The 20,081-nt window shown below is 42.6% G+C and overlaps 1 protein-coding gene across 2 annotated transcripts in view; it reads right to left on the bottom strand.

The window, feature by feature from the left end:
* Positions 1-18,304, bottom strand: part of PPP3CA (protein phosphatase 3 catalytic subunit alpha) — a 329,583-nt gene extending 311,279 nt beyond the window's left edge. The window contains exon 1 of one of the 2 annotated variants that reach the window (XM_018049270.1): positions 17,514-18,304. In XM_018049270.1, coding sequence (XP_017904759.1) covers positions 17,514-17,571 — 58 coding nt within the window. In that variant the 5' untranslated portion in view covers positions 17,572-18,304. The remainder of the gene's footprint in view (positions 1-17,513) is intronic. The other variant, XM_018049271.1, reaches the window with a different exon arrangement.

Raw genomic sequence — 20,081 nt, 5'->3', positions numbered from 1 at the left:
AGTTCAGAAGCTGTACTTTCCAGGAGAATTCTCAAAAGAAGCACTCTATATTAATCTTCTACTTTACAATTTCACTCTTACGGCACAAGTTAAAGCCACATTTTTTTTTTAAAGTAACCAAGCACATTTCTTCCATATTTTTCACATTGTTCATATACGGAATGAATGGAATGCTTACTCACTCACTGGTTATTTTACTTAGATATTCCTATCTAGATAGAGACTTACCTGATATTTTTCTCATACTAATAACATTCAAATTATCTATATGTACAATAATAAACAGTAGGCATAATCATATCTTAGTATCATTTCCTTAAAAGGTAAAACTTATTGCAGGCACAGTCTGGCTCAAGGATTAAAATATACACACACAGCAGGAAAACAGTAATGTATATTGTTTTTCAGGACATGAAATAAATAAATATATATATATATACACACACACATATATGTGCATATATACCTGTATATTATACACATATACACACACATATCTATAACAAGAACTGTCAATGAAACATCCTTGTTGTACTCCTCTCTAAGAATTAAGGTTATTTAATTTTTTTCTTCTATGTGTTCACACCTTAAAACAACCACCCCAAAAAAAGTTATATTTGAAGTCCAAGGTTCATAAAAATGTCACAAGGAGAAAAAAAGAGGAAAGAAAATATGAAACCAAGTTGATTCCAGCAGGGAAGAAACTTTCCCACACACAAAGGCCTTAGCCATGAAGCAAGGGAAACTGAGAGGCCCCAGTATGAAATTAGAGCTCCCTGAATTTACACTTAGACCATTAGGTAGCCTGCTTCATCTTTGGTTCCAGCTGAGCCTATGACCTGAACTATTTCACCTGCAGGACTTATCACAGCTGAATCTGGTCCAGCCAGATTCGGCTAGATCAGAAATGTGTTCAGCAATCATATGAACAAAGAAATAAATGTCTCTAATCACTTGTCTCAAAGATGCATTAAAATTCTGAATCTGAATCATCACCCTTTTAAGTAATTACATCAGTTTAAAAGTGTAACTAGGCTAGTCCCGAGCATTCGTCATGGTACAGAATGGCAATGAGCAGTAAATGAAAAATTCTGATCTCAAAACAATTCGCATTTGCATCTAAAATGCTACGCTGAAACCACATGACTCCCTCCTCAAAATGTTTCATGTGACGTCTCCTTGAAGTGGCTTTCACTTTAGCTATGTGTGGCTTCCTTTATTTGCTTTAGTGACAAAAATATGAAAACGAATATAAAGAAGCAAAGACTCTACAACAAGGGCCATCAAGTAGATACAATACCCAGCACCAAACTTTTTTTTTTCATAGTTTTAATCTAGAGAAAAAAACTCAAGGTCTAATAAACATACCTTCTTTATGTAATTCACAGTTGGCACTTTTTCTTTTATGTTTCAGATTAGTTTGTCTTACAGCACCATGATAAGGTCAGTAATAGCCAAGTAAAGCCTGGTTAATAATCCCCATTGTTTGTGAATATCAGCTGCGTATTTCTAAAAAGGAAGCAGGTATCTTTGCCCCCTAAGACAGCTACATTTTTCTCCCACAGGAAAGGCCAATGATATTCCACTAAAGTGACTTTCAGCAGTAAACAATATTTTATATAAAAACAAAGCCTCGCTTTTCATCAATTCATTGATACCACCTAATGGATTTGGCCTTGAGTGCATGTCAACTTAGTCTCCTGGTGGAAAAAGCCCAGGATCTGGAGTCCAAAACTCTGCTCTAACCACTGTGACTCACTACATGACCCTGGAAGAGAACTGAAGCTCCCCTGGCCTCAGAGAGATTACAAGGCTAGAGCTAGCTAATGCACATGTGGGGCATATACAATATTATTCCCAACATCTTCAGAATAGGAAGCTCAAAAGTAGATAAATTCATTTTATTATTTATCTACTTTGAGCAAGATTCTACAGGGAAACAAAGCAGCTAACAGGTTAACAAGGTGTTCTCTTCCAATATAATCACGTGAAATAATATATTACAAGACATATGCCATTAATAAACATACCAACTCTCCAATCATTATCCCAGGGAAATTCACTCCTCCTTCAAATGACAAAGAATTAAAATAAGTCTCAGAGCAGGCAAAGGCATCGGAAAAATAAACGTTTTTATCATTCTAAAGTACAGTTATAGAAAAATACATCAATTAGGTAACAAAAAGGTCAAGGACAACAATTACACAAGAATCTCCCTTTTGTTTTTTCTTTTTAATAGAAGCCACAGCTTCCTTATTAACACAGGTGGGATTTTTTCCCATGTTATATACGCAGAACCCAAAATAAATTTGTGAACTCAATCATCCAAATTGACTGGCTCCAAAAATTCATTTGGTTGCCAGGCTTATTAGATAGAGGCCCAGGCAAATTTACCAAGGACATAACTTGGGCAAATAACTAAAAAGAAGAGGTAAAATAAGCCATGTGTTTAAATGAAAGATCGAAAAGGTTAGAACCAGAGAACAAGATGAGCAATATTAAACCAAATGATGGTGTTACTTTAAATTTTGTGCTTAGAATTGTATAAAATAATCACAAAAATCTAGAGTAAAGGAGACCTGGCTTATCTGTTTACAAGAAAATGCCTGAGAAGAGGGATAAGGAAGTCAGGGCCTCCATAAGTCAAGGCTACCCGAAAAAGTAACCCAATTTGGTCTACATTAATTAAAAGTATGAGATTAGGGGCAAAAAAAAAAAAGAAGTCACTAACATCGTTACATTTTAGTGATGATCAGGTATAGCTTTTCCAGTCAATTTGTTTGCTGGAGAGGGAAAAAAAAAAAAAAAAAAAAAGATTAATTATGTTCCAGGCATCATGCTAAGCCTAGGGAGACGAAGTGAATAAATTCTTGCCTGGGAAGATTTCACAATTAAAGAGAAAGTTGTGTTGCAAGTGTTTGTGACACCCTTTCAGCACAAAGTACAAGAGGCAACATAGACAGCTATGCCTGAGGGAATCCGAAAAATAGCTTTACACAAAAGGAGGACAGGATAATGAGCAACAGGGGTCAGCGCCGAAGTAGAATAAACAGAAAGCCGTGGAAGGTTTTACTGGGAGTTTTAAGTCATTCAGTTTAGTTCCATCAACTTTATACCAACCAAAACTGACACACACACACACAGAATACACGTATAAATACAAAATATTCTCCCTGTTCCCAAGAATTAACACTGTAATAAACTGCAGAGACTTAAAATAAGTTCAGCACAATATGGCATATTCTCTATTACAAATATTTTCAATATGCAGGTGATAAGGGTCAAATTCCATAATACAGAGTTCTTACAATTCAGTCAAGAAAAGGTCACCAATCAAATATGCAGAGCAGAATCAGATATTCATTTTTAATTGATCACTCTAGTGATAGTATCAGAGAGAGGACAAGTTTGAAAGCAAAGAGACTAATGTTGGGAGGATACAGCAGCACTGGGCAGAGTATTTAAAAGATCTGAACTGAATAACAGATTTAATTAACTGGAAAGATGGTGGTCAGACCACCCAGGGTTAAAAACACAGGAGAACAAATAACCCACTTTATTTTCATCCTTACCCATCCACAGCAACTGCTGCATATAAGCTTTGAGAGAAAGATCCAGAAAAAAGACTAGGGTGCAAGTACAGATGTGTTACTCATCAGCCTAGAAGCCAGAGTAAATCCTATGTGTATAAGGGGGTAAGACTGCCTGGAAGAACTTTTAAAGGGACAAAAGAACATCAACACTTAGGACTCAATAAAAAGATGAGCTGACGAAGAAGTCAGAGGAGGAAATCCATGACAGACAATGAGGACAATGATTGAGGAAGAAAGAGGTCGACCCATTGTGCCAAGTATCACGGAGACCAGCAACTGGACAGTCACCGGTGACCTCCACCAAGTGCTTCAGAGGAATGGCAGAGGCCCCCAACCTACAATGGACTTGACGGTGGTTAGGAGACAAGGAAGTCTTTGCTTTAATACAGGCTACTTCTAGAAGAACACCACCGCGCTTTCCAGGGAGCTGTCCAACAATAAAATAACAATACCGAACATCTCCTGAGGGCTCTTTCTAAGCAGGCAGTGGGGAAGGCATGTCACACACAATTCCTCCCACAGTCACTACCACCTTCAAAATCAGTATTACTGTTTCCACTTTTCCAGTAAGAAAAAAATGGGTTCAGGATGATTGCAAAAATTCCCCATGAACACACAGCTGGCACGTGGAGAAAGAATTGAAATGAAGGTTCTGTCAAACCATAAAACTCTTTCCACATTTTGATTATGCTTCCCCATCACTGGAAATGGAGGGAGGGGATGTGTTAACCATTTAACAGGAAGGTCCTTTTTTTTTTTTTTGGAAGATGGTTGAAGTAGTTGACTTTTAAAGACACGTCCACCTTCAATAGCCCATGATTCTCTCACATACTTTGCTCACAGGTATAATAGCTATAATAGCTACAGAATTCTAGATCTAAATGCTCAGCACTTTTTATGCTATCTTTATTTTAAAATAAACCCATATCTTAGCAATGTTCCCATTATACTACACAGAGAAAATTAATATTAATTTCATTTATTTTTGCCAAAAACTGAAAGTACAGTCTATGAAGACAGTTAATCACTCCCTTTTCTGCACTCCACAGCATGCCACATCTTCTGCTATTAAAGTGACTATAACTTACATTGTGACTTGCTTTCACACCCATTGCTGGACAGTAACCTTCCAAGATTGTCTACTTTATTTTAAGCCCTGAGAACACAACAGAGGGCCAGGAGGCACTAAAACTCTGATGTTTGAAAGGAAAGAATGGAAGGATGGATGAGGAGATGAATTGTTTGGTAAGTGAAGGAAATAATATTTTTAAAACAGCCAATTTACACTCAATAATGCATTATTTAATCTATTTACCAACTGGGAGATTTAAAATGAATCATACTTGAAGGAAGCAGTATGGAAAATTGAGTGATATGAGCGGCATAAGATATGGATTTAAAAAGAGAAACGAATGTTCACTCTCAAAAAGGCTCCTGAAATACAGAATTTTTCCTGGATTCAGTGTCACCCAAAGGCAAAAAACAAAAAAATCAATTCACTAAATTATTTTTTAAAGATCAGTTGCTTTTGAAACCTCTATCAAAGAAGGCCAATCTTATCCTAAATAAATAATTAATCATGGAATTTCAGGTGTGGCCCATGGGAGATGTTCGAAGACAGAAAGCTTCATAGGGCACTTTGAAATCACTCCAAAAGTGTCTACCTCTACGTTTCAAGACCTATTCGGTCTACAGATCTGTCTAGCAGAGGTCTGTTCTCTGACCTCAAGTCTCAGACTTTTTTCCTACCGAGAGTCATATGATACGACACTCACTTGCAGAAAACACTAGCATGAGTGAACCCAGGTTCCAATAAGCTATGCTCGAAAACGTTCATGGAAACAAAGGCAAACATTGCCCCAGCTTACAAGGATGTCTGATCTCCACTGTGATTAAAGCGGTATCGGCAGGATCAAGAGGACTGCAAGCTATGCAAATACCCACCGTGACAGCTGCAGCGCCATCCCTTCTTCTCCTGCATGAGGAAACACATCAGAATGCAAGTGAAAGTAACATTTTTAGGTTGAACTTGAATCCACCCTGGTTTATATATAGATGTTTCAAAGCATGTCATTTGCAAACTTCTGTAGGTTATCAGTAGCTGCTAATACCTCACAGCTGAGTGTAACACAGACCTGTGTTGTGACACCACAGTTGGAAGGCACTGGCCTCTTTTAGGCCTCAGTGAAACTTAAACTAGTTATCAAATTACAATCAGACTCCCTGGGTTAGCCAAATTCAATGGCCTTAGGAGCTGTTTATCAACAACTTTGAAAGACTGAGTGCCAGGAGTCAGGGCAGGCAGAAGACGCACGTTCCGGCTCTGGTCAAGTGGGGTGCTGAGCAGCCTTCCTGGTGTGATATGAAAAGTAAACAAGGAACTTGGCCTGTCCTCAATTACCCCACTAAACCACCATGGTGTCAGGCTATCATGCTGACTTCAGTACCCGCCTGTATCCCAAATAAAAGCAAGCAAAATACAAGCAACGCCTCCAGAAAATCACTGTTAAAATGTATCTGCTAGCCAGGTTTTCTGGAAAGGTCCTACTTCAGAGCAGATTTAGTATTTAATAGCTTAATGCTAGGGGTACTGCGGGACTGAGAAAAGATACGAGTGAAGGAAATTTCAGTAGGAAAGGGCAAGAGACGTAAGAGCCCTCAGACCATGGTGGTCCTCACCCAGACACGGGCCATCATGGGATGGATGCTAGACTGGGGCCCCTCAGTGAAGGACTTGAGCTCCAAGAAGTTCAAAGGTTAGCACGGGGGCACAGAGGGCAAGAAGAGTTGAAGCAACCCAGCCCATGGTGCTGGAGGTTCCACAGGAGGAAGTAAGCCAAGATGAATCTTTGCTCACTTCTCCAGTTTCAAGAGGCCCTGACAACTTGACGTGGTTTTATAAGAAGTTACTGGAATAGGGAAAAGCCCAGAAACCATGCCATGTGGGAAGAAGCTAGAAGACTTAAGAACATGAAAGCTGTTTTTAATATCAAATAAACTCTTTTGTAAAAAACAGAAAAGGTTCATTTTATCGAACTCTATAGGGCAAAGCTAGGAACGACCAACACCGACGTCAAACATCAGGAAACACTCTGGTGAGCAGAAAGGGCCAAGTTAGAGCAGGAACTCTTGGGAAGCTGGGAGCTCTTTCTCACTAGATGTGTTCACAAGGCAGTGGGATACAATCCCGCAGGGAGTCTGGACAGGGGTTCCATACTGGAGAAGGCCTGAGCCAGATTTCTGGGGCACCTTCCAATTCTGAGTCTGATTTGTTCATTTTTGTTAGGTTCAGACTTGAGCAAGTATGAGAGATAAAAGGTCTCCCGTCCCCCTTCCCCATTCACAATCAGAGGACTGGCTCAGGCCAAAAAGGAGTTAGATTTCCAAGGTTTCTTCTAACTCCAAACATCCATAATTTTAGACTTAGATCTCATTTACGCTCAAATAAATGAGGATCATGTGGTCTCTCCATTCAGAAGATCCCCACAATCCATGCCAGTGTTAAATGTCCTTAACTGGTTAAAAAAACAAAAATCACCTGAATCCCCCATGCTTCTGAATAGCATTTTCTCTAATCCACTTGAAAGTGGTGGTAGATAACATCTGAGTGTGATGTTACATGCAGAAACTGTAGAAAGAGACTTTTTAATATGTGAAATCTATAGTTAAATCACTACTCAGCCTTTTCTTTTTAAGACTGAAGAATCCCAGGTGCTGTCGTAACTTAAAATCCTTTAATCACTGGGAGGGGATCTCTCTTTTTTATTCCCCCCTAACATATTCCAAATTTTTCACATCTGTTTCTAGAAGTGTCTGTGCAGTGAGACAGCACCCGTGTAGAATATAGAGGTGAAGACAAGAGTGGTTCCCTCCTGGCTGCTAAATGCAAACGGGCAAAGGTTGACAATGATGAGACTGTTATGTAGGAAACTATAGTTTCTCTATAGTTTCCTTGACGGAAACGTATTTCTATCACACATTAAGTCCTGGCTCACAAACCAAAGCCTGGAAAGCCCTGGCTGGCCCGCCTTAATGTGGAGACATATGACCAAGTCTGGGATAGTGCAGATCCATCTGTGGTCCTCCACAAGAGCCCTTGGAGAGCAGGCGCCTGCTCACACTGCCACCCTGTTGACATGGACCCCAAAGCCACACTTTTCTCAAAGGCTTCACCATGCAGAGGTGCTGTCAGGAGAGCTGACTCACAAGGAGCCTGCACTCCGGGCCTGCAAGAGTCTTTCTTATTATTACACAGACATCTCATATCTGGGCCTGCAGCACATTTCCCATCTCTATTTTGACTCCAAAGTGTATTAACTTTTATTCATCTGCACTTGCACGTTTCTTAAAGTAAGCAATACAACTGTAAGTGAACCCTGGGCCTCCCCAATGCCGGTCACAATAGTTCATCCCTCAACCTAGCATCATCCCCAATCTTCCCCATGAAAAATCTTCCCCTGCCTTTGAGTAAACTAACCTATACACCCTTTGACTGACACTGATTCACTGAAAACCAAGCACTCCCTGGGTAAGCCACCACTGCCTGCAGCTTCTGCAAGCTGGTTACTGCACAGAAATCATAGGACCCCCACTATGAAACAGAGCATTTCAAAACTCATGTGAAAAAAAAACCCTTCTACAGGACTGGCACTTACAAATTAAGAAACTCCTCACGTTTATGAGCCACCCATGATTTAAGATCCACAAAAAAAATTTCAAAATAGAAAAGAACCCTATAATTCAAAATTTTAAATCCCTCTTATCCTTGATCTATCATTTCATTTATTTAACAATCTAGAGTAGGCTAACGATACAAAAGTAAATGGAACCAAGCCCCAGTTTTCCGGGTTCTCCACTTCCTTGGGAGGAGAGCCAGACAGACAAACTAACCATCACAGCAACAGGCTCTAGTCAAGGTGTCCACTGTGAATATGAAGGGACTGAGTCCCTTCACTACTCCAGCTGAAGGTATCAGGAGATGTGGGTCCCCCAGGAGGTAACATCTGAACTAAAGCTGTAATCATGAGAATTAAATAATGAGAACTGTTATCATGCCAATAGTCAGACCCACACAGAGAAGATATGCATGTACTTTATTAGCATTAAGTATACATAGCAGACCAACAATGCCCGGTTTAATAATAAAAAGAAAGGTAATTCCTTTGCAAAAAAAAAAAAAAAAATTGTAACACAAACATGAAGCCCTGATTCAGGTTCTATTATTTTAAGAGACTGCGCTTTTAATTTAATTTGATAAAATGGTATAGCTCACAAGATGTTTAAATACAAATGTCAAAGGATGGCATAAAGTCCACTTAGGAGAATATAAGAAGTCAGAAGAATTAGCCACCTTTTACCATCTCACAGCCCATATATCTTCCCACTAGACAGCAGCAAGCGACACTACAGGGGCCATAGCAGGGCAGGAAATTATATTGAAGAGGGCTGCATTACTGGATTACAAAAGCTTTACAGAAAATGATAAATTGAGATGCAAACAAAGGAAGAGGATTTTGCTTTGTTTTGGTTTGGATTTTTTATGTCTTGCTTTGCTTTGTTTTTGTTGTCATGAAATTTGCCAGGTCATTTTTCTCTTCATGACCATGCCTGGACAATAATTAAAACATATAAATCACCCAATAAATCAAACACTGAATGATTAACATATCTTTTCTCACTTGTCAGAAATCGGTCAGGCTAAGGAGAAATACAGCAGAAACTGAAAGAAAGCTTTCAAGTTAATATGCTAAGTTGAAAAGGATTTAGCCTTTTAAACTCAGCTGGCATAAAGCCAGTCCAAATGACCAAACAACAAAACTGCCCTCAATCTAACCGTGTCACCTTAGTAATGCCTTCTCCTAGTCCATTCCCTGATGTGGCTAGAGAAGGAAGCATTCCAATCAACCAGGCAGAACCATTTACAGAGAATCAGAAGTGATATAATAAACTCAATATAAACACATAATGTGTCTCCATTTATGGCTTCTGGAGGCACCTGATAATTTTGCATTGCCCAAATCATTCAACAAGAATTTATTCAATGCATAAAGAGCAAGGCATTGAGGTTGGCACTATTGGTTCAATGACCATATTTTTCAAACTAAAACCTTGAATATACATTTTAACAAATCATTTTATGTAACTTCCAAGTAAATGCAACAACTTGGGAGACACAGTTTAGACACTGACATACTATAATTTCCAAAACATCCTACTACTACATGTAGACAACTGAAAATTTAAATCAGAAACAGTTGCTCCTCCCAAAAAGAAAACTGGGAGCTATACGGTCACCAAAGTCTTTAACCCTTAGAATCCTGGAACTGACAGGAATTGTTTTTAATTTAACTGCATGTGAATAAAACATGCTCTCTGAATATCAACCATCATTCTTCTGGTTTCACAACTGTAGCAAGTATCTGAAATTGACAAACGCTGAAAGGTAGTATGTCATAATCTCCAGGCAGCTGTTAACATAAATCTCCATTTCTACTCATTTTTCTCTTTTGCAGAGACATGCAGAATTTCCAGCTGCAAGGGATAAATGTTCATAGAAAGTCAGATAGACCATCTTTTAAAACAGAGTTGACTATATTTTGCTGTCAGGCAAAAGAACAGACTAAGAAATAAAAAGAAAAACACAAGGTTCCAATCTTCCCTATAACGGTCTCAAAAGGAATCCATCCAATTCCATAAATAGCATTTAAACAACTGATAACTCCTTCCTCAGAGCTTATATATCTATTTTTCAAATACCTGAAAATGCATTTGTGAAATGGATTTGAAATTCGGCAATAGGTCTGCCTCTTGAGAAATCTGTATGCAGGTCAGGAAGCAACAGTTACAACCGGACATGGAACAACAGACTGGTTCCAAATAGGGAAAGGAGTACGTCAAGGCCGTATATTGTCACCCTGCTTATTTAACTTTTACGCAGAGTACATTATGAGAAACACTGGGCTGGATGAAGCACAAGCTGGAATCAAGATTGACAGGAGAAATACCAATAACCTCAGATATGCAGATGACACCACTCTTATGGTAGAAAGTGAAGTAAGAATTAAAGAGCCTCTTGATGAAAGTGAAAGAGGAGAGTGAAAAAGTGGGCTAAAAGCTCAACATTCAGAAAACTAAGATCATGGCATCTGGTCCCATCACTTCATGGCAAATAAATGGGGAAACAATGGAAACAGTGATAGACTTTATTTTGGGGGGGGCTCCAAAATCACTGCAGATGGTGACTGCAGCCATGAAATTAAAAGACGCTTACTCCTTGGAAGAAAATTATGACCAACCTAGACAGCATATTAAAAAGCAGAGACATTACTTTGCCAACAAAGGTCCGTCTAGTCAAGGCTGTGGTTTTTCAGTAGTCATGTATGGATGTGAGAGCTGGACTATAAAGAAAGCTGAGCACCAAAGAACTGATGCTCTTGAACTGCAGTGTTGGATTAGACTCTTGAGAGTCCCTTGGACTGCAAGAAGATCCAACCAGTCCATTATAAAGGAGATCAATCCTGGGTGTTCATTGATGCTGAAGCTGAAGCTCCAAAATTCTGGCCATCTGATGCGAAGAACTGACTCATTTGAAAAAAACCCTGATGCTGGGAAAGACTGAAGGCAGAAGAGAAAGGGACGACAGAGGATGAGATGGTTGGATGGCATCACTGACTCAATGGAAATGAGTTTGAGTAAACTCCAGGAGTTGGTGATGGACAGGGAGGCCTGGCATGTTGCAGTCCATGGGGTTGCAAAAAGTCGGACAGGACTGAACGACTGAACTAAACTAATAGGTCTAAGTCCTCAAGTTTATAGTCCTCTGTTTTAAGCAATTACTCAGAATCCCTCACCATGGAGGAATATCAAATTTTTTATTTGATTTCTTACATAAAATATAATTGATAGCTTATAGATAAATACAGCCTGTATGAATACAGGAGATGGAAATATAAAATAAAATGGGTTTAAAATGCTGAAAATGCAAAGACTATTAAAGACAGTTTACAAACTGAAACTCTGTCTCAGTATACATCATTTCCAGTTGACTGTATTTTTAAAAAGTAGTAAAACACCTAAGAAGCAATGGCTCCTATTTTCACTTGAGCTCTCTCTAGAAATTAACTAAATCCTCAAACCAGAATAACAACATGGGTTGTTATCTGTAGTTCAGACAGAGAGTCTTACAATAACACTTTACAAAATAAAAGTATAAAAAATTCCTTAACAGGAAAGTATGCTATTTCTGTTTCCGAGTACATATTTACATGAATAGGAAACACTGTTTGACAGTTTTCCTTAGTTAACCTCATGCGAAGATCAAACCAGATTATAACATTTATCATCAAAATTTAAATTTCTGCTAAACATAGAGATCAAAAGCTTCTTCTAATAAAACTATTTTATACAGTCAGTAATTCAGTAAAGAAAACTTTGAAACAAAATGTGACATCCTAGATATTGCTAAAAGAAGTGACAGTTCCAAACAGATGCTCAAGAGAGAAGAGACTCTTTGCTAAAGGGAAGAATTTGCTTACACTTACCTCCATTCTAGTCCCACCTGTGACCAACCATTCTATCTTTTCTGTCTCCATTTCTTCAACTATAAAATGTGACATGAGCTACCACTGCAGAGCCAAGGCATTCATGGATTTCAGTATTAATGGTTCTGACTATTCTTGAGTGACCCTGAAAATACATTATTAACACACTGTCATTTGTAATTCTGTGTCAGCAGTGTCTGAACTGCGGTTCCCAGGTGAGTGGATCAAGGGTAACCTTCCCAGCTCTCTATTCCCATTTCATGATCCTCTGTTCTCACCAGTGACTGATGAGTACAATTGCTGCCTGTTTACATATAGGACTATCCTGTGACATTATAACACATAACAGTGGGATTATAGGAAGCTAGAACTCAAAAATCTCACTGAATTCCTCTTAAACATCAACAGAATGCGACTCTAGAAAATTGCTGAAAAAATTAACAAAATGATTTGCTAGTTTTTATCTAAGTTCAATATCATGAATCATCATTTTTTGTAACATTTCTACAAGTGTCTAAAAGTTTCAAAATGGTAATTTAACTGGATTTGCTGAAAGGAAAGTAGGTCTAGAAAAATGCTGTTTTCCAAGGAGGTCACTCTAAATGGATTTTTTATTTGGTTTCATAATCAGTTTCAACTTTACACATGGCTGCCACAAAAAAGATAAGGAAAAGCATAAGGGGCCAATTATAAAAGTTACAAATGCACACTATATCAAAGTCATATTTCATATCTCTAAAATGACAAATAAAAACACATCATAAATAAATAGATTTTATAAGACATATTTCTAAACTAATATAAACAAATATTAGAGTAAACCTGAAACTAAATTCTAAAGTGTTTGCTTTTTTTTTCACATTTTAACTGGATGTCTTAATATAGATTGTTCTTTAAAGCAGAGGCTCTTCCCACAGTTTCCAAAAAACTATTATTTTTTAAATGTTAATTCTTCTAACTGATGGTACTTTAGAGTCACTGGAGTTTCCCAGAATCCTGGCTGCAACTGTTGCCTTAAGCCGACAAAACGTTTTGAAAATAATGCACTTGTGTTATATTTACTTTATAGTAGAAATCCTGAAAGGATTAAAGAATAGATCAATCTAATTTGTAATTAACAGCATTAATTTGCATGCTGTTCACTAAGTCCTGATAAGAATTTGTTCTCTATTATCTATGACCAAATCATGTTGCTTATAGTATTAATTAGATCAGCAGACCCCCTTTGTCACATCCAGTGCTGATGTAAACTCCAGCCACCAAACAAGGAAATTTAGTCAAAGTTTCAATTAGTGACACTGAATTAATGCAGTTTTACTAAATTCAAACAGAAAACCAAATACATGGAAAACCTCAACCGATTTTAACAAACATCAGTAAAATAAATTCACAATGAGCTCTTCCTGACACACAGCAAAAAAATGGCATTATTTAATATTCCAAGAACCAAACATGACAGTTATCACTGATACAGCAGCCTCTCTCAGCTAGAAACACTAGTGGCATGAATCCCTATTTACTTAATATTCTACTTAGCAACAATCATCTTGCTTATAAGATATTAGATATCTTTCCAGAATTTCTCTACCTGTACTTTGTCTGCACAAATACTATATGAATTGACAAAACACAGAAAGACAGCTCTAGTTTTGGGGGTTTTTTTGTTTGTTTGTTTGCATTCCCAAGAGTCAGAGGCAATCTGGCAGAAAGCACAAGAGTCTCCAATCTAAGGGTTTTGAGAAATTCCCCAAAAACGCTTTCCAGGAATTGACCCCTCAACAACTCACCGTAGTATCTGGAATGTCTACCATTCAACTAATTTGGATTAAGAGAAAAGGCCCATTACAAAATACCTGAAGATGGGAAGAGAGGAAAGGGCAAGAGATGGAACAAAACAGCAGACTCAACACATGCAGGTCAATTTCCTCCGCCTGTTTGACAGAGTCCCACAGACCATAGGGAATGTTAGGGCCACAGAACAAGATTTAAAGGCAGGACCAGGCAGAGAGGCATGAAGGGAAGCCAGAATTTGGAACGAGGCCCATGGAGCACCACTGGGACAGGGACACAGTTATTCTTCTACTTATTGCCCTTTGTCTTTTGCCTTATAATTATACAGTGTTTTCTTTTTTAAAATATCAAACAGTAAATGGATCAAGTTATTCTGATTTCCAACAAATGGCACTACCAAGATGTTTTCTCTGAATTTTTATACTTTGCACTGTTTTTATTCCAAGAACAGTCTAAATAAAACCGCTCCAGTTTAGCTAGATGAAGTAACTTTCTGATGTTATCTAAATGAATGCTTTCCCTCTCCAATGCTGCCATTCCCTTCCATTCTTTAGGCTTACGAACTGACCAGTATGTGTGAACACCTTCAAGAAGATGCTGAATATCTGAAAAATTGCACAACTGAGACTAAAACTCAGCCTATCTTTCTAAAGTTGTGTTTTGGAAACACAAATCAAGAAAGCTGTCACATCATCGCATTACTACAAACAAAACCACAAGCACAGCTTTATTCATAAATAGCAGTATAATATACAATAAAAGCCAGATCACAGTAATGAAGATAACTGTAAACAAATGCCATGGCCTGCCACAATAATAATGATCCAAGTTCTTATTCCCATGTGAGAGTAAATATTATCCATACTGCTTAAAATGAAAAAATGCTTATGGAACACAAAAATTTCCCTTGCCTACATTAAAAAAATGAGTCAATCTCAGATCACAAAGATAAAGTCTAACAAAATTAAAAGTCATGGCTTCATGGCTTCATGAATTGTATCTTATCAAATTTTTGTAACTGTGAAAAATCTTTTGGTAATCCGCTTTCCATTCTGAAAATACGTACTTTCTACTTGCTAAGTATATACATATATATTCATGTGGAAATGCTATGTCATAGAAGACTGATAATCAAAACAGATTATCATCTCAATTAATTGTAAAACTCATGGGTATGACAAAATGTTAAAGCCAACTTTCAATAGCGCCTCTTAAGCCAACAGTAAAAAGTCTATAAGAAAGCATAAGAGGAATAGCAGTAGTATTTCCACCTTAAAATCAGGATTCATCAATAAAACATTTTCAATAAACAAAATTTTCACAAAATTTCACATCAAGATCCCTATAAAAAATATGCAAAATTAACTTTTCCTATTTTGAGTCTATTATACTCATCCACATTTCAGTTCTGCAAAAACCTGCAAACTAAATTTTCTGAATTATGGGTGGTCGTGTGTATGTATAATGAAAAGCCATTTATGATCATATGTATACATTACTGTAAAAAAGCATGACAGAATAACCATGGAATGGTTGAATACACTTTCACATAAACCATTAAAGACACTGAGCCAGAATGTATGAACAATTCACAATCTTCACTTGATGACAATTTTACAATTACATTAAGAAGCCACATTTGGTGACTTAAAACAGAGAACTGATCTTCTGTGTGCACATATGAGTGTTTCCTCATTGCTGACACATTTTACTGCTGCCATAGAAATTGTAAGCTTTATATCAAGTTTTGAAAAAAGGTAATCTCAACATACAGACTGGAGTTACACCTAAACTTCACACCTTAAGGGAGACAGTTGTTATTTTCTGCTATTTCAGCAAAAGGTCTTAATTTTTTTTAAATGTCAACACAGGCCCTTAACACAAAACATAATTCTGAATGAATTTGAATTGACTGTTTACATGAGAATCCATGCCTGCAGAAAGAACAGTTGTGCATCTGTAGACCTATTTCAAGTCATTTTGGCAGAGATACTACTTACTTATCTTGATGGGTCTATGAATACTGCACGAAGCAGGAATGATTCTAATAGAACCAAAACAAGACAACACACACACACACACACATCACTTTAAAAACAAAAACAAAAAAACTGAGCAAACCTGAGTGGAGCCATGAACATTTCTGAAGTCTCCGAAGGACTTAGGCATTCATTATGCATGGTTTTTCGACTGCTGGGTTACTTCACCTAAGTGTTCATGGTGCACATGACTTCACTGCCTTGCACTCTAGTTGCCTGCTCAAGCCACATGAGATACAATCTCTGTTCTACACACAACACACAAGCATACACACACTCTCTCTCTATACCAGCCCGAGCTGTTTCCAATTCCAGAGGCCCGCTCAGCGTGTAGCCCATGCCCATCCCTGCTCTGCTCAGTCCTGACCCCAGGAGTGTAGGGACGCTTACATTAAGTAGGGATACTACTTAAAGCTGGTGTATCTGCTCTGTTGCTTCATCCTTCCAGAATGTATAGCATGGTCCCTTCCCCACTCCACGAGTACAACGGAGACGATGGATTCCCGGGTGCGAGAGAGGAGACCACTACTTGTCCCCTTCCACACCCCAGGCATCCCGGCTTCTCTCCTCCCAAAACCCCAGAGCCATTGCTGCCTGGAGTCTGTGATCCCGGGGCGGGGGAGAAGAGCCAATGATAGGAATCAAATAGCCCGTTCAGGAGCGGGTGCCAGGGGCACGGAAGGGGCGAGCCGGGTGAAGTTACCAGCACCGGGGAGGTGTGCTTCGGCAGGGCAGCATTCGAGAGCAATGACAGGTCGGCGGGGGAAGGCTGGGGGCGGCGAGGGAGGCTGGGGAACAGCTTTTCCTGTCTTTCTCAGGGCCTGGCGGGGAATCCCGGGGCTGAGGCGGCAGCCGGGCTCGCGGGTCGTCCCCCGCCTCCCACGCCCCCCGCACCCCCGGCGCGTGCCCTCCGCCGCCCCCTCAGTGCGGCCGCTCCCGCCCCGCGCGGAAGGAAGCGCCGGGCTCCCCCCACGCTCTCCCGCTCTCTCGCGAGTCCTGTGCAGGCCCTTTTCGGGGGGAGGGGAAGGGGGAGGGGGCGCAGAGGGAATTGCTGCAATAGAGCGCCGAGAGAACCCTGCCCGGGCGAGGCAGGCGGTGGAAAGCCACGGCCACATAAAAATGCCATATTAATTTTTTAAAAGCCATAAATCACCCCTCCCTCTGCAAACGAAAACCATAAACCCGATCCCATGCAAGCCCGCGAGCAGCCACCCACTTCCTATTTCTGTCACAGCAGCTACACCCTGCCAGCAACCAACCCCCCCGGGCGCCCCCTCCCGCCACCGCCACCCCCGCCACCCCCGCCACCGCCTCCCCTCGGCTCAGCCATTTGCCAACTGACGCCCCCGTAAATAAAAATGCCCCAAGTGGGACTGGGTGGGAAGTGTGGGGGAAGGGCGCGCCAGAGAGGGGGGATTTGAGGCTTGCACAATATCCTAGAAGGTCCGTGGCTGGAGCGAGGAGAGAACCCCAGGCGGGGGGAGGGGAGGCGAGCCTCCCGGGTGCCTGCGGCACACGGTGCACCCAGGCGATCGCAGCGCGCCGCTTACCTTTCACCACCCTGTCGGTCGTCGACAACTTGGGATCAATTGCCTTGGGCTCGGACATCTCCAGCCGCCGGGGGACAGCGACGCGCTGCTCGTCCGTCCTACTGCACACCCCGACCGGACCGGCGGGCCAGACACTCAACGCCGCCGCTGCTGCCGCGCTGCAAACCGCTTGGCTGGAGGTTCTGGGCTCTGAGCTGGCTTTAAAGTTACTGCCTTCTCCGCGCGTCCCTCCTCCTCCTCCTCCTCCGCCGCCGCCGCCTTCACTCCTCCTCCGCCGCCGCCAGCCCTGCCGACTCTGCTCTGGGCTGCGCGTGTGTGGTGGTTATTTATTTATTTTCTAAGCACGCCTCTCGGTTCTTCTTTTATTCTTGGGGGAAGGGGGATGGGGTGGGGAAGCGCACACACGAGCACCCACCCTGGCACGGAGATCGGGCACCGCGGAATGGAGCCCCAAGCGCGCACACTGCTGGGATTAAGACCGATCACATGGGGAGGGCCGGGGGCGAGGAAGGAGAGGCAGGGCCGCCGATGTCAGTGCCACTAGCCGCGCCTCGGCGTCCCCGGCGGCGGAGAGGTGGCCGCCGATGCTGCTGCTGCTGCCGCCGCTGCTTCCCCACACCGAGCGCCGCTGCTGATCAGCGGCCGCCGGAGACGTCCCGCCGCCTCACTCGCCCGCGCCTGCCTCTGCCTCCCCGCGCCGCTCCTTCACTCATACAGGCACAGCCACGGAGCTCGGCAGACTCAGTCCCCGGCGCAACCTACCCTCCGCCGCCACCACCGCCTCGGCCGCCGCCGCCGCCGCCGCTGCCGCCACCGCTCCCGCCTCCGCCTCCTCCCCTTCCTCCTCCCGGCCCCCTCCTCTAGCACCGGAGCGGCCTCCTCCTCCCCGCGGAGCCCTCCCCCTGCTGCCCCTGACGTTGAAGCTATGGGCGCTCATTGGATAGCGTGAGCGTCACTCACTGTTAGCGGCGCCCTCCCCTCTGGCCCCGCCTCCCGCTCCTCGTCGTCCCCGCCCCTCGCTCTGTTTTCTCTGGGCTGCCAGATCGGCGGGCCTGCTGCCTCCACCGCCCAGTCCACCGCTCAGGTGTCACTGTTGCTGGCAGCCCGGGATTAGGGAAGGAGAATGGGCGGGGGGTCGCGGCTGGGAGGAGAGAGGCTCTGCCATGGCACCACCCCCAGCCCCATTTGGCCTTCTTCCCTGGACCCCGCACACACACCCCACGCCGCTTTGGCAACCGTGCCTTGCCGGCTTGGGTTAAGCCGCAGTGTGAGTAGCCAAGTGCGGAGGGTGTCTCCGGGTGTGTGCGTGCGTGGCCCGCGAGAGGGCAAGAAGGGAGGAGGCGAAGAGAGCAGGGAAGGGGGTTGGGGTGAGAGGCGGCCGAGGAAGGGCGGAGGAAGGAAGAGCGCGAGGAGCTCCGGGGCCGCCTCACAGCTGCTGTCGCTGCCGCAGCTGTCCGGAGAGAATCGCCGAAACGGCGACGAACCAACAACTTACCTTGGAGAGACGGGCTCCGCTGTGATGGGTGTACTGCCTGTTTTGCTACTGGGGCTTTTGTGGGGGGCTGGGGAGGGGTGTCGTGATTATTAATGTTTCCCACCCCTGCATCCACAGCTTTGGTGGAGGGGCCGCTTCGAGCGTCTCCGGCCGGGGACGTGGCGGAGCGTGCGGGGCACGGGAGCAGGCTGCCCACCGAGGATGGGGACGGGAGGACACGCGACCCCGGCCAACTCTTGAGTTACCTAGGTTAGCCCTAGGCGGGGAAAGGGAGGGAAGAGAAACAGCGGAGAGGGTCGCCTTTTTCACTGTTGACACTGCACACCCAGTGACTGGTCGGGACTGGTGACACAACATCCGCCTCCCCAGCTCCAGTCCATCATCCGATACCCACTTGGTGCTCCTAATACCTGCAGGGCACTGCAGCCCAAGGCGGGTCCCCATTCTGGTATCCTCGGGTTGGAAGGAGTGTGAAGGAGAGAATGGGAAGCTAAAGAGTGACTGTGACCCAAATGTTCCCTTCTGGACTGCTAATGAGGAGCAGATTTCCCTCAGCAAGAAGGTCACCTCGCCACAGCCCATCTCCCCAACCAACCTCAGCCCCAAGGACCGAGGACCGGCAAAGGTCGGGGACAAGGATTAACGTTCAAACTCGAAAAGAAGTTTTAAAAAATTGGCTGATGACATGAGTGTGGCTTCAGCAGTATGGTCTGCAAGGAATAGAAACTCACAGTTGGAGGTTAGGTGAGCCTCCTGGAGGCCTTTTTAGCCAAAGGATTTGTCCCTGGCTCAGGGAGACTGCCACTAGGTCCAAATTCTTCTGCCCAGTTCACAACTCTAAGATTGTTATGCGGTATTTAAGCAAACAATACATTCAATCAATATGAATCCTGCTCTTTTTATATGCCAGACACTGTGATAGGTAATGAAAAGGGCCCTTGCGGGTAATAAAGCCGAGAACTGCCATGAAAATATGAGTTCTGAGAGAACAGGGTATTGCCTCAAGAAGGAGTTGTTGAATACGGCCTCTTGAGCACAGACAGAGCTAGTTGCTAAGGCAGATTTGGGAAGTT

Source organism: Capra hircus, chromosome 6 (genome assembly GCF_001704415.2).
Source record: "Capra hircus breed San Clemente chromosome 6, ASM170441v1, whole genome shotgun sequence".
Taxonomy (NCBI): domain Eukaryota; kingdom Metazoa; phylum Chordata; class Mammalia; order Artiodactyla; family Bovidae; genus Capra; species Capra hircus.
The sequence above is the reverse complement of the archived record's forward strand: the minus strand, read 5'-3'. Positions and strand labels throughout refer to the sequence as shown.